The sequence below is a fragment of the Pezoporus wallicus genome, unplaced genomic scaffold, assembly GCF_028554395.1.
Source record: "Pezoporus wallicus isolate ANWC-B61680 ecotype Strahan unplaced genomic scaffold, APGP_CSIRO_Pwel_v1 contig_6274, whole genome shotgun sequence".
Taxonomy (NCBI): Eukaryota; Metazoa; Chordata; class Aves; order Psittaciformes; family Psittacidae; genus Pezoporus; species Pezoporus wallicus.
The window spans coordinates 426954-441178 of NW_026635738.1; the positions used below are offsets into that span (position 1 = coordinate 426954).

The 14225-nt window shown below is 56.2% G+C and overlaps 1 protein-coding gene across 3 annotated transcripts; it reads left to right on the plus strand.

Moving 5' to 3' along the window:
• The first annotated feature begins 6 nt into the window (after positions 1 to 6).
• SCNN1B (sodium channel epithelial 1 subunit beta) lies at positions 7 to 10967 on the plus strand. 3 transcript variants are annotated; one of them, XM_057398039.1, is made up of 14 exons: positions 7 to 92; positions 1756 to 2074; positions 3390 to 3697; positions 3728 to 3819; positions 4071 to 4264; positions 5058 to 5161; positions 5558 to 5721; positions 6171 to 6278; positions 8183 to 8300; positions 8605 to 8680; positions 8821 to 8878; positions 9420 to 9481; positions 10322 to 10397; positions 10497 to 10967. In XM_057398039.1, the coding sequence occupies exons 2-14, from the start codon at positions 1764 to 1766 to the stop codon at positions 10872 to 10874; spliced, it is 2049 nt and encodes a 682-aa protein (XP_057254022.1). In that variant the 5' UTR covers positions 7 to 92; positions 1756 to 1763; the 3' UTR covers positions 10875 to 10967. The 3 variants fall into 3 exon arrangements, with proteins under 3 accessions (XP_057254022.1, XP_057254021.1, XP_057254023.1); XM_057398040.1 differs by having other exon boundaries at positions 61 to 92; positions 1756 to 1846; positions 1962 to 2074; positions 3390 to 3819; XM_057398038.1 differs by having other exon boundaries at positions 3390 to 3819.
• The last annotated feature ends 3258 nt before the right edge of the window (positions 10968 to 14225 follow it).

Below are 14225 nucleotides of genomic sequence, written 5' to 3' on the forward strand. Positions count from 1 at the left end.
GCTTTGGCTTCCCATCAGACAAGGAACCTCGCAGAAGGAGGATTTCAGGAGGAGAAAGGAACAGGAAGTCTGGAAACATCCTGGAAATAAAGGTAAGAAGAAAACTATGATAGTGAGAAGAAAAGTGTGCAAACCGGTGTCACCTGCATGTGGTCAAGCACAGCCTCTGCTTAACGCCATCCTTTTATCAAATGACTGGTTTAAAAGCAGAGCTTACACCTAAAGGAGGGTTGCTGGTTGCTGTATTTCCAGCACACCTGTTTTAGTTTGTTTTTTTTAATGTGGGGATCCATGTGTTTTCATGGTAGGGCAGGGACATCCTCAGCATCCTGCCTGAGGATGCTCTTCCAGCCGATCCCATCCCCGTCCCGTGCTTGTGTTCCCGCTGGCAGGCACCCTGTGAGGCCACAGTGGAGCAGCACTGGCAGAGAACAGGTCCCATGGCTTTGACATCAGGGAAGAAACATTCTGGATCAGTTAAAACACACCTAAAGGTGAAGTCCCAGGACACGCGTTCCCTGGGGAGCAAAACGCTTTCAGATGAGTAGAGCCTGCCTCAAATCTTGGAGGAAGCAGCTGGAGCTTCCTTTCCAAAGCACTCTCCCATCAAGAGCTCAGGGTGTTAGGCTGCATCCAACAGACATGTAACAGGGTGTGCAATAAAAATCACCATCTCCCTTTGCATCATGGAGGGAGGCACCATAAAATCCGTTGGGTTTATACTTTTCTCAAGCTCTGCAAGTACCACTCATCATCACCCAGCCTCTGCATTGCTGGGCGCTGCTCACTGGTGAAATGTTGTGCTATTTCAGCCCTCTCTCTTCTGGGATGCCGAGTTACACACAGCACCAGTCCTTAACTCTGTTCTACATTTAAACCTGGAGAACGCCCTCAGCAGCTGCCTGGGGTTGTTTTGAAATCCTGCCTCGGGATAGTGAGATTTAGTAACACAAATTCTCACCTTAAAACAGCAGCACAAGATGTTCTATTTACTCGCAGTGTGAATGTGAGCTATTCAGCATCCTCACACAAGCACTGAGAGCATACCGATACTATCTGAAACACAAAGGAATTTGGTGGAAAAGAACGATCCCTTGTCCTTCCTCCGGCGGGCAGCAGCACTGAGCAGCATTCCTGGTGCTGGGAAAGGTGCTGCAGGTACCAGGGCCCTGTCTCCTGCCCCTTTGATGGCCTGGTGCGCTCTGATGCTTTTTATTGTTAACAAAAATTGTCCTAAACCCTGTGTTAGCTTGAACACTGAGCACTGTTTCGCCTCAAAGCAGCTCCTGCGCGTGCTGCTTGGTCCATCTAGCGTTGGCAAAGGTTTTGGGTGATGTTGCAGATGGAGCAGTTTGCACACCAAGTGCCTGCTTCCTAAAAAGTGACCTGGTTGGGTATTGCAACACCTGCAGGGCCCGGGGCTGGTACTGAGTAAGTCACAGGTGGCACACGTTCAGCAGGTCCCAGTCACTTAACCCTTGTGGGGCTGGAAGGAGGTGTCAAAACCATTGGGCACTTTCGGAGCAGCAAAGCACAAACCTGCCCCTCGCACCCCCTTGGGAGAGGGGGGCTGTTCACTGCCACACCATGACCCTGCAGAACACCTGCTCTGAGTAGCTGCTGCATTATAAACCCATGGTGGTGCCACCACCTAACTTCCCCTTCTGCTTTGCTGGCAGCCCCAGAGGGCTCAGTGTGATACCGGCCTGCTCCTCACCATCGTCCTGATGCCTGTGGTCTGCTCTCCCCTTGCAGAGCACAGCATGAACCTGAAGAAGTACTTCATCCGGGCACTGCACCGCCTGCAGAAGGGCCCCGGCTACACCTACAAGGAGCTGCTGGTCTGGTACTGCGACAACACCAACACGCACGGCCCCAAGCGCATCATCAAAGAGGGGCCCAAGAAGAAACTCATCTGGTTCTTCCTAACTTTGCTCTTTGCATCTCTGGTCTTCTGGCAGTGGGGCATCCTCATCAACACCTACCTGTCCTACAATGTCACCTCGTCTCTCTCTATCGGCTTTAAGACCATGAAGTTCCCAGCAGTCACAGTCTGTAATGCCAACCCTTACAAGTAAGTCTTTCTCTGCCTAATTCACCCAGTTGTGCTTTAACACCCCCAGTTGTGCTGCTGGTGTAAGGGACTGTGGTGTAAGGTACTGCAGGTGTAAGGCACCATGGTGTAAGGTACTGCTGGTGTAAGGCGCCATGATGTAAGGTACTGCTAGTGTAAGGTACTGTGGTGTAAGGTACTGCTGGTGTAAGGCACCATGATGTAAGGTACTGCTGGTGTAAGGCACCATGATGTAAGGTACTGCTAGTGTAAGGTACCGTGGTGTAAGGTACTGCAGGTGTAAGGTACTGTGGTGTAAGGTACTGCTGGTGTAAGGCACCATGATGTAAGGTACTGCTAGTGTAAGGCACCATGGTGTAAGGTACTGCTAGTGTAAGGCACCATGATGTAAGGTACTGCTAGTGTAAGGTACCATGGTGTAAGGTACTGCAGGTGTAAGGTACTGTGGTGTAAGGTACTGCTGGTGTAAGGTACCATGGTGTAAGGTACTGCAGGTGTAAGGTACCGTGGTGTAAGGTACTGCTGGTGTAAGGCACCGTGGACCTGTTCCTGGCTCAGATACATTAGGAGCATCAATGGAGTCACCAACTGGCACTAAAAGCTAAATAAAGGAGAACAGTGTGGCACTGGATGGCTCGGCTCCAGACAAGTGTTCACGTGCCTGCACTCCTCCTGCCTTTCCTCACTGTATCAGTTCATCTAACGATGGTTGTTGCCTCCTTGAGAACTTCCCCTGGCTCAGGGATAAGTTCAATCACTTGTCACTGCCAAAATCAGCCCCTTTTCTGCCCCATAGTTCTGTTCTTCCTCCTTCCTCGCTGTGAACGTACCACTTACGGCTGTCGCTCCAGCCATGACAAGCTGGTTAAACAGCAGTTATCTGCTGGGAGCTGCAGCGACACAACTTGAGCATCATTTTAAAGGAGTAACCGATTCCTGTTAGAGCTGCTTTAAAACGATACCCACCCAGCAGTGCAGCCCCAGGCAAGATAGGCTCAACCAACAGGCAGGAATTGCTTTGGGGCTGGTTTTTCTCTTGCTTGCTAGAGGTGTTTTGTGTAAACTCCCCCACCTCAGGTCTGCACTGGCAGGTTCACCACTGCGAGCTCTGCTCATCCTCCTGCTGGTTTCCCACCCGGCTGCAGGGATGTTCGTGTGGAGCTGCCCGTGCTCTGCATAGAGGCTCCTGTTGCTCTCCAGTAAATCCTTAGGCAGTGAACAGGGGTCCCCAGGGAGGCCCAAGCCAGGGCTGCAGCACAGGAACTGCTGCACATCGCCACTGCCCTCACACCACCTGTAACTGCTCTGTCCTCAGATACTCGGAGGCGAAGCCTCTGCTCAAAGAACTGGACCGGCTCATTGATGCGGCGCTGGAGAGGATCCTGCAGCCCTCACCGGGCAACAGCAGCGAGAGCATCTCCCCCCCGCTCGACCTGGAGCTCTGGTACCAGATCCCCCTGGTCCTCATCGACGAGCACGACAAAGACAACCCCATCATCCTGGACATCTTTGAGACCAACCAGACCGCTGCGGGCATGCAGTCCTCTACAGACACCCCAACCCCTGCGGGCAACGAAAGCTCTGTGGACATCGCAGCCTCTGCAGGCAATGAAAGCTTTGTGGGCAACCACACTGCAGGCAACCACACTGCAGGCAACCACACTGCAGGCAACCACACTGCCACCGCACCGAGCCCGGCCAACACCACATCGGAAGAAAAGAAGTACAAGCTGGCGGTGAAGTTGGTGAGATGGGTCCCAAGGAGGCAGCCGGGAGGGCTGAGAGATGGCCAGCACTGGGTGCCTCAGCAGGGGTGTGCTGTGGGGATCGGTGTCTCTTCCCCCTGGCTGCACAGGGCAGAGGGGTTCACCCAGCCTGGTCTGGGCACAGCTCTCATCTCCCGGAGCAGCAGCAGGGCTGGCGTCAGGCAGAGGGGGGGCACACACTGTAGGTCCCTGCTGCAGAGGGCTCAGACCTGCCTGTTGTGTCCCCCCAGTGCAGCCACCCGGGCTCCGACAACTGCACCTACAGGAACTTCACGAGCGCGGCGCAGGCGGTGACCGAGTGGTACATCCTGCAGTCCACCAGCATCCTCTCCAAAGTGCCCCTGCAGGAAAGGATCAGGATGGGCTACCAGGCAGAGGACATGATCCTGGCCTGTCTCTATGGCGCTGAACCCTGCAACTACAAGTAGGTGCATGCCAAGCTCCCTGCCCTTCCCTGTCACATCAGGAGTGGGACGGGATGCTAAAGGCATGACAGCCTTTTGCTGTTCAATTTTTAAGGTATATATCAGTTAATAGAGATCTTTGCTGGTCCTTAACTCTAACACCATTTCCCAGAGGGTTTCTGGATGTGATCCTGGCAGAAACAGGTTATTTGGGATACTGCTGGCTTGGGTTTCAGTTCTGGATGGGCTGTTTTGCTCGTAACGTATTGAGACTATCAGCATCCAAGGGCCCTGCCAGGGTGTTCAGCAGCTGCCAGCCCAGTGCTGAGTCAGCACAGCCGTGCAGCCCCAGGTACAGCCCCTGCTCTCCCTACACAGGCTCTGAGGCACATTTCAGCCGTCCCCATTTCTCACCTGGTTGTGGTCCTCGTGAGCCCCCCCAGCAGCAGGAGCCTGCGCTGCTGCAGAGGGAGCAGAGAGTTACTGTCAACAGCTGAGGTTTAACTCCAGCCCAAGCCTGTTACCGCAGCTCACATCAAGCAATTATTCCTCTCGTTGCTGTGACAGGCTGTGCCTTTCCATTCCCAAAAAGCGCTGTCCCCAGCGGCTGGCTCTCAGCACGTGTGGGCCTGCCTTTGCTCTTCTCTCCAGCAGCAGAATGACTGAATTCACATCAGCTGAAAGTTCCACACAGGCACCCGACAAACAACGCGACTGAAAGGGGGTCCCAGGGGTGGCTGCCAAGCGCTGCTCCCACCGCATGGCTTGGTTTGTAACCCCCCGAGTCACAGCCTTGTGTGCATGATTCTGCAGGAATTTCACCCAGATCTATCACCCGGACCACGGTAACTGCTACATCTTCAACTGGGGCATGGACGAAGAGGCTCTGAATTCCTCCAACCCGGGAGCTGAGTTCGGTAAGAGCGAGTGGCCCGCAGCGACCATTGCTGCTGGAGAGCAGCTCTGTGATTCCTGTGCCTCTGGAGCACTGCAGCAGTGGGGGAAAAGCCCCCCGAAGGGAAACGTGCCACTTAGAGCCAAGTGCTGTGGGCACAGATGTGACACGTAGCAGAAGTGCAACATCTGGAGAGCGGAACTGTCTGGGGCAGTGTCTGAACATTCACTCAGATATTTCCATTCAGAGCACTCTCCATCATGCGGAGTTAGGCGCACGCGAGGCTGCTGTGACAGCCAGACCCGGCCCTTCCCCAAGGAACTGACATCTCTGTGCACAGCGAGAGGAAAAGAGACTTTGGGCTCTTTCGAGACTCACATTTCTGTACAGTTCCTGAGTGTTTTGTCTGGTGTCCCAGGGCTGAAGTTAATCCTGGACATCAGGCAGCAGGACTACATCCCTTACCTGTCATCCGCCGCCGGGGCCAGGCTCATGCTGCACCAACAGAAGAGCTTCCCCTTCCTGAAGGATCAGGGCATCTATGCAATGCCCGGGACGGAAACCTCCATCGGGGTGCTGGTGGTATGTGCGGCATTCCTCCTGAGCAGATTGTCTGAGAATAATGTTATCTGATGGGACTGCAACCAAGTTTGTTTTAAGTCTTGGCTGAACTGGCTCAAACCAAAAGAGTCACGGTACAGGCCAGCTGCGGGCTGGAACACTTTATGGAGACTTTTATGTAACTGTCCTGGCAAAGTGCTTTATTGAAGCCAAAACAGTGAGCTCAGGTCATTGCTGGCTCTTCCTTCAGTGTGTCGGAAGGTGCCTTGCTAAAACACACTGCTCTGAACACCCTCGAGCGGCTCAATCCACCCTGGGCAACGCTGCATCTCCTTCAGCGCTGCTGCCCATGACTCCGATTTGTCCCAAAGCCAAAAGGGAATATGGGAATGACAGAGACCCTAGAAAATGAGACCAGGGCCCAGGAGAACCACCAGGTACTCACGGTGGCTGGTTTGGTTTTCTTTCAGGATGAACTGGAACGGATGGGCTATCCCTACAGCGACTGCACCATGAACGGGTCTGATGTCCCTGTGAAAAATCTCTACAGCGAATATAACACCTCCTACTCCATACAGGTAACACCGCACTCTTCAGGCAAACAAAGCCGGGTAGGGAAAATGACCAAAGCAGCTGAATTCTCTGATGAGCAAGCAGGGTTACCGGAGCATCAGCAATGGTCACGTAGAAAGCACCACCTGAACCCAGGAACCCTCTTTTCTGGCAATGAAGGAAGGGCTGAGCATGGTTCAGCGCTGATCCTTTCCCCCTGCCCGGCCGCCCCGGAGCCCGGCTCCGAGCAGGTGAGGGTTCCCGACCAGGCAAAGCCGGAGCAGGCTGCGCCCGGGCCCCTGCTCCCTTAAACCCTGCTGGTTCTTCGCTGTTCCCTTTTGCTCCCGAGCAGCCAAGTCCCCCAGGACAGCTCCTCCAAACTCCAGGCCTTTGAGCTGTGGTTGCTCCATCTGCAGTGTGAGCGGTGGCTGCAGCTCGGGAGGGCTGTGAGGCACCGAGGGGACACTTCCATCAGCTCGGCCGGCTCCTGCTGCTCCGGCACTCCGGGAAGCACCGAGCTCCGGGGTTCAGCCATGGCATCGCTCTACCCCATGAAGCAGCTCGTGCTGTGTGTACACGAGTGGTGCTTATCCCTGACAGGAGAGGGATGTGCAGGAGGGATTCCTCTCCTCAGCACTCCTGCTCTTCTTCCTCCTTTCCTCTTTAAGGGAATTGAGCCACTTTTCCCCCTGAGAACACCCGCTGGTTTTCCGTGGGAAATGAAGCCAGAGCTTTGCTTTTTCTGCACTTAAAAACTGGGCTGAGAAAGTTCAGTGTTCAGAAACCTTCGATCTGTAGAAACCCAGGTGTAAGCAGGAGGGGCTGGTTCATTTGTAATGGGCTGTCATGTAAAGGGGAAGCGCTTCTGGGGGTGAGACCCAGGACTAAGGAAAACATCAAAACGCATTGGGGGTTATGTTCCAATGCTGGAACAATGCACCCCAAAGCGGGGGCTCTGCTCTAGCGGGGGGGGGTATTTCTCCCTTTATGTAACTACCATTTGGACCACTCTACCCCTCTTTTTGAGATGCTTGTATAACGTTTAAGCAAACACTTGAGAGGGTTGCACTGCGACTCCAGAGCTGCTAAATGCTGACGGAGGCTCTGCGCCCGTGCACTCCACGTCACTTGAGAGACCTCTCAGGATTTTCCCACTGCTCCCCGTTTGCAGTGAGCTCTGGAAGCATTTCCTATGGCACTGAGGCTCCCTGGCTGCTCTGCTGAGCTGGGGCTGTTAAATTTCATTGTCTTCCCATAGAGTTGTTAGTGCTTTGTGCACTGTTTCATGCCGAGTCCCGCTCCAATCTCAGCTGGTTAACTTCATGCCTGGCTGAGCTAACGGCAGCGCTGCAGCCGGGCTCACAGTCCCTTCGAGGGGAGCAGCAGATGCACAGATAAGATAATTCCCATGTCCAAAACCTGCTTTGTGTTCAAGTATTTTTAGAGCCCTGGCTCTAAAGTGGACTGCAGCCCCTGGGCAGTTTGTCCCATCAACCTGGAGACAACGGCAGCGTCCGTGGGTGAGACAGAGCATTTGTATTCCTCTTGGGAACCATGTGGCTTCCATAGAGCCCCAGGACAGGTGAGAAGTGGGCAGTTTCCGTGTGGCTGGAGCAGGCTCCGGGGTGAGTGTCCCTCGGGCAGCTCACACTGGGTTGTGCCTTCAGCTCCCCGGGAGCAGCAGTAAAAATGCCTCACAAACACAAGGGCAGCCCAGGGCAGCTCGGCTCAGCCTCCTCTCACTAGGGTAAAGCCGGAGGAGGCTTTTGCACAGGGTGGGCCCCGGCAGCACCCATCCCCTCCGCAGCCACGGCATCGCCTGCTCCATGCAAAGGAGAGAGAGCTCCTCGGAGGGGAGCGGTTCCCAGAGCCAGCGCAGAGCCCAGCAGCTCCAGCCCACGCCTGAGCAGCTCCCTCTTCCCTCCTCCAGGCCTGCCTGCGCTCCTGCTTCCAGAAGGACATGACTGAGATCTGTGGATGCGGGCACTACATGTTTCCTTTACCTCAGGGGGTAAAGTACTGCAACAACGAAGATTACCCAGGCTGGGGTAAGAGCCTGAACAGAGCCACTTGCACGGACATCCCGGGGTGCGAGGGTGCAGGAGGGCATGGGAGCTTTTTTGCTGTAGTAAATGCCACAGCTCCGTGTGAGGTCTCTCCATGGCCACGGGGTCAGTGCTGGGAGAAGGGGTGACCTTTTTGCCCGAGTATCCCAAGGGAAGGAAGGTCAGCGGGGCAGCAGCAAACCTGTGCAGCAGGCTCAGACCTGAACACTTCCTACATGATATTGATGTAATCCAGCAAGCAGGTCCTCACCTAAACGTGCTTTGATTTTTTGTCTTCACCCAACAGCATATTGCTATTCATCCCTGAGGTCAAGTATAAGGCACAGACAGATCTGTATTGACTCCTGTAAGGAAACATGCAAGTAAGTACCGGGGCCGCTTGGGGCAGTGATGGAGGTGGAGCGGATCCTGTGCTACCCCCAGCGATCCCGACCTTCCCACTGCAGCACCAGTGACTCCAGAGGGGGAACCTCCCACTAACGCCCCGTCCCTCGCTCCGCAGCGACACGCAGTACAAGATGACCATCTCCATGGCAGACTGGCCCTCCGAAGCCTCCGAGGTAACACCGGCTCCTCCTCTTGCAGCACCGATCCTTACCCCACGAATCGCTCGGCGTTCCTGGGCTAATGCCCGGGTAGCAAACGCCTCTTTGCCAAATTACACATCTCCAGGATGCAAACAGGCAGCAGGACCATGGGATGGAGGGGGGGTGATACCCCCATGGCAGCTCCTCCTGCCCGGGGTCCTGCCCTGGTGCCAGTGACAGCCCAAAACCTGTGCTGACCTCTGATTTACCCGAGCATGTGGGTGCTGAGGACTTTGCACATATTCCCTATAGAAAACCCCTGCATTTTATGACAAGAACCCTTCACCCTGAACTGGGGAAGCTGCAGCCAGCAGGACCCTGCTCTCCCAGCACAGGCTCAGCCACAGCAAAGGAGCAAAGGCACCCACACGCTGCCAAGCGCAGGGGCTCTCGATGGGTGAATTGCTGCTGCCTCCTGCCGCAGGCTCAGGTTCCTGCCCCAGGCTCAGGTTCCTGCCCCAGCAGGGCCCAAGGGATGCTCCTGCTCAGTTCTGAGCACGTTCTGTTTCCCTAGGACTGGATTTTCCATATTCTGTCTTATGAAAGGGACATGTCAACAAACGTGACTCTGGACAGGTGAGTGAAAGGAACAACCACTTTATCTCCTCCATTGAGGCTGTTAACACTAGATTAGCGTGAGCCTTGGCGACGGGCCAGAGCACACCAATGCAAAGGGAGGACAAGATTTGGCGCGTGGTTGCCTGGAGGATACACACAGCAAACCTGAAACACGCTGCGTGCATGAGCTCCGCTCTCCACAGGGGCAACCGGGGTCAGACAAACGTGCAGGTGACTTAAAACCAGCGCTAACGGCAGCAGCTCTCACCAGCTGCAGGCAGGGAGCTGCGAGCTGCCAGGGGCCAGCTCCTGTACTGCGATGTTCTGGCATCTCTGAATCTGCCAGCAGCAGTAGAGGGGATGCACCAAGATGGATAACTGCCGCCTTACCCTCTGAGAACCTAAACCCTGAATTAGGGTGGAAAAGGAGGGTTTTCCCCCATGGAAAAAAAACCCAACCTACCCAAACCCATCACCACCAACCACCCAAACCAAAGCAGGGAGGCAGGGAATGGTTTCACCGGTGCTGGCTGACCTGTACACATTAAGCTGCTGCACTGTGGTCAGTCGTGGTGCTGGGGCTCTGTCCGTGCACCCAGGAACACGAGGAGCAGGGCACTGAGGAGTGCTGGCCCCTCTGATCAACCAGGGCAGCTGGAAGCCCAGAGCAAACAGCCCCAGAGGAGCTCCCAGGAGGAACTTCAGGACCCATCAGTGGCACTTGTAGCTTCTCCACGTGCCGGGCAGGAGTCTCGGTGGATGCTCATGGGTGGCTGGGCCGGGCTCTGTGCAGCTGGAGCAGAGGGATGGGATGCCCACATCCCGGCTCTGCCCTGAGCTGCCGCTTGTCCCCTGCAGAAACGGGATCATCAAGCTCAACATCTACTTCCAGGAGTACAACTACCGCACCATCTCCGAGTCCGCCGCCACGACGGTGAGTGCCCGTCCCTGCCCTCCGCGCGGTGCCACCGCGCACATGGGGCTCAGCTCCTCGGGGTGGTCCTCAGCGGGTGACCGGGCTCTGCTCCCGCAGATCGTGTGGCTGCTGTCGAGCCTGGGGGGGCAGTTCGGGTTCTGGATGGGGGGCTCCGTGCTCTGCCTCATCGAGTTCGGGGAGATCATCATCGACTCGCTCTGGATCACCGTGATCAACATCATCAGCTGGTGCAAGGGGCTGAAGCAGAGGCGGGCGCAGGCGCGGTACCCGGACGCGCCGCCAACGGTGTCGGAGCTGGTGGAGGCTCACACCAACCTGGGCTTCCAGCACGAGGGCCCCGGGACCCTGCCCAGGGACAGGGACAAGGAGCAGGAGCTGCCCCCTGAGCCCGGCACCCCCCCTCCCAACTACGACTCCTTGCGGGTGCAGCCCCTTGATGGCCTCGGGCCCGACAGCGATGCAGAGACCGAGTGAGCAGCGAGTGCCCCCGGTACCCCCCTGTGCAGGCATGGGCTGAGAGACCCCTGCTCTGCCACAGCCAGGGGGGCTCCAAACCGCCCTGGCTGCCCCCCCAGCCCCACTGCTCACTGTGAAAAGCTCTGTCCAATAAACCTGGTCAGGACCCTCATAGAGCTGGTGTCAGGCTCTGCTTTTGGTATGTTCATAGAAGCATGGAATGGAAAGGACCTTAAAGCTCATCCAGTTCCACCCCCCGCCACGGGCAGGGACACCTTCCACTAGAGCAGCTTGCTCCAAGCCCCATCTGTATGTGCAGCCTCTATACATCAGAATTGCTGTGCAATCATGCATCACCATTTCTTTCTAAGGGGTGGCAGGAAGCACATCCCAGTGGGAAGAGCAGATGGTGGCAATGGAGGCTGCACCAGGCTGAGGCTGGCGGTGCTGGGGATAGGCTGGGACATGCTGATGGTGGATGCTGCACCGTGGTCAACCCTTGGGTTGCGACCCAGCTTTTGACTTCCAAGGTGGCCATATTTCCACCCCTAGAGCAGCTACAGCAGCAGCAGACTGAAGACAAGCATCCCCCTGCCTGCGGGCACCCCGTCTGTGTGTGCTGGCTGCGCAGGGCTTGCGGTGCGGGGGGGCACGGCCGTTCATGTGTGCAGATCAGTGCTCAGGTATTTGTCAGGCAGAGGGGAGCTCCGGGCGGTTTAACTGCACCGCTCGGGGCAATAAATCCATTATTAAACATTGCCCCGTGCTTCCTGTTGGCAGCGGCGCAGCTCTGCGGGCAGGAGCCTGGCGGCAGCGGCTCCAAGGAGGGATGCGCTGTGCTCACCCCGATGTGAGGGTGACCAAGAGGCCCGGTGGTCCCCATGGGGCTGGTCTGAGCGGGCAGTGAGCGCCCCCGGCCCCATCGCATCCCACCCACCCCTGGCCCTGCCTCACCCAGGTGCTTCTGCAGAACCTCCAGAGGAAACAGGATCGCGTGGTTCAATCAGGCGTTGGGAACACGATGTCCTGGGCACGGTGCCCGGCGTGGCACGAGCTGCTGGGCACAGCGGTGAGGGAGGCCCATGGCAGGACCATGCTCCTCCACTTGATGCTCCACCAAGTCCCGGTGCAGAGCTGCCAGGGCAGAGCCTGCCGGGGGTCCCCATCTGCCCTCGGTGGCGGTGGGGCTGGTGCTGGTGCCCAGCAGCAGGACCAAGGAACTGGGGCTCCATCTACCAGATGGGATCACATCGGCTCCGCTGGTGCTGCCTCACACAATGGATTTTGTGTCCAAAACACCCTGCCCCGCTGGAGGTGCCGGTCTCACACTGCTGCAGGACAAGGTAATGAACAGCACTTCTGCAGTCTTAATTTTGTAAGACTAGATGCATGAACTTTAAAACACCACGATTCGCCCCAAAAGCAATGGGAACTGAAAGTGCTCATTTTTTATCACCTCAGTAGGGGAATTTCCACAGCAGCTCCTCGGTTCCACTCGGTGACTGCAGGAACCCGGAGCTCGAACCCTCTTTAAAAAGGCTCTTAACCAATGAAGCCCTTTGGAAACCTCTCTCGCAGCCTGGCTGGGTTCTCTGCTGCCGAGAGAGGGGTCAGGAGGGCCTGGTGCAGGCTGTGGCTGCTCCTTCGTGTCCACCCTGGTCTCAGCTCAGTGTCAGTCCCACCACCTCCTGCTCAGCACGTGCGGGGTGCTCAGCAAGGTGTGAGTTAAACCCCACAGAGCCAGACCTGGGAGCTGATGCAGGAACCCTGCAAGGCTTCACTCTGCTCCTCGAGCAGGGTCAGCAGCCCATGGGCTGGGGCTCTTCATTCTGACAGTGCCCAGAAATGGATGCAATGGGAGAAGCTGGCACCAGGACATGGGCACAAACCAGCCCTTCCCGGGCTGTTCACGGACCTCATGAGCTGGAGGCCTTCTTTAAATTGCCACTGCCGGGAACTCCGGAGATAAGGAGGTTACTCAGGAGCTGACGCCGCGCCACTTGGCAGAGCAGGTTCACTGCAGAGCTTCCGACTCCTTCCACCAACTTAATGCTTACAGGGGCTCAGCAACTGGAGCGATTCCTCCACAAGTGTTGCCTCAGAAACAACACCATTCTCTTTTACACATTAAACAGGCAACAGGCTTGCTGCAAACACTAGAAGAGGGAGATGACAGACAAAAGGCACTTGAGATGCTTGTAAAGATGGAGAAAGCCAGATCTTGCAGGTTGTCCTAGACTTTTCCTGCCCGACTCCTCACTTCCTACCTCCCCAAGGGGATGCTTCCCCCCGAGCACCATAAACCCACAGCACAGCCTCCTTCACCTCTTGTGAAGGGACAGGATTTTGCAGCAGTGAGAAACTGCCGCTCCCTCCAAAGACACGACAGAGCGATCTGCTTAAAACACTTGGGAAGCTGAGAACAAGAACCTGGGCAACTCTTCCAGCATCCCCACCTCCAGACAACACCGTCAGCACCACTACCAAGAAGTCTGGTCTTGTGCAGGCCCGAAGAGCTCTTCAAACATACAGACAGGGCTAAGGGACATCAGATGCTTTTGCGCAGGGCAAAGCAATCACCCAGAGCCTGCTCTTCTGCTGGTGGACAGCAGCATCCGTGGGGAGCTCCTGCAGAGGGGGGAGGCAGAGCTGTGTCCCCCCCACCGGCCCCTGCAGCACCCACACCTCCCAGCTCCGCACACCTTTAACCCAGCCGGTGCCTGCCCAGGGCCCCACGAAACACCACAGCAACGGGCGGCAAACAGCCTCAAAACCCTCCCCGGGTAGCGACAGGGCAGGAGAAGGATGGGAGAGGCACAGGGAGCAGATTCACCCTCCTCACACCAAGGTAAAGAGAACAGCGTGTTCCCGGGCAGGCCGCCGTCGGTTTTACTATTCCAGTCACTGCTGGTTTATAGAGGGCGTCTGACAGCTGATAACAGTGGTGAGCGTCCCTGGTACCCAGCTCGGGCTCTGGGGCTGGGCTCTGCCCCACAGAAACATCACAGGCACAGGGGGGGCACAGGGGGGCTTCCCACAACCAAATGAGGCACCAGAGAAGCCCCCACTCTTTAAAACAGATTTCCCATACTCAGACACAAAAGAGCAAACGTCTGACTGAAACCTCGCTGCTAATTCAAACCAGCCCAGAAAACACAGCTTACTGCCCTGCTCTGCAGTGTTCTAGGTGCCAAGATTCACAAACCCCAAAAACCCTTTATAAAGCACCCATGCTCTCCTCACCTCCCCAGACTGCAATTGTGGCAGTGAAACTTCACCAAAGCCCAGCTGAGAACAGCCAAGGAACCCAATTTCACTCACAAAATGCACCACTGGTAACCCAGCAGCCTGTATCATCAGCACCTTACA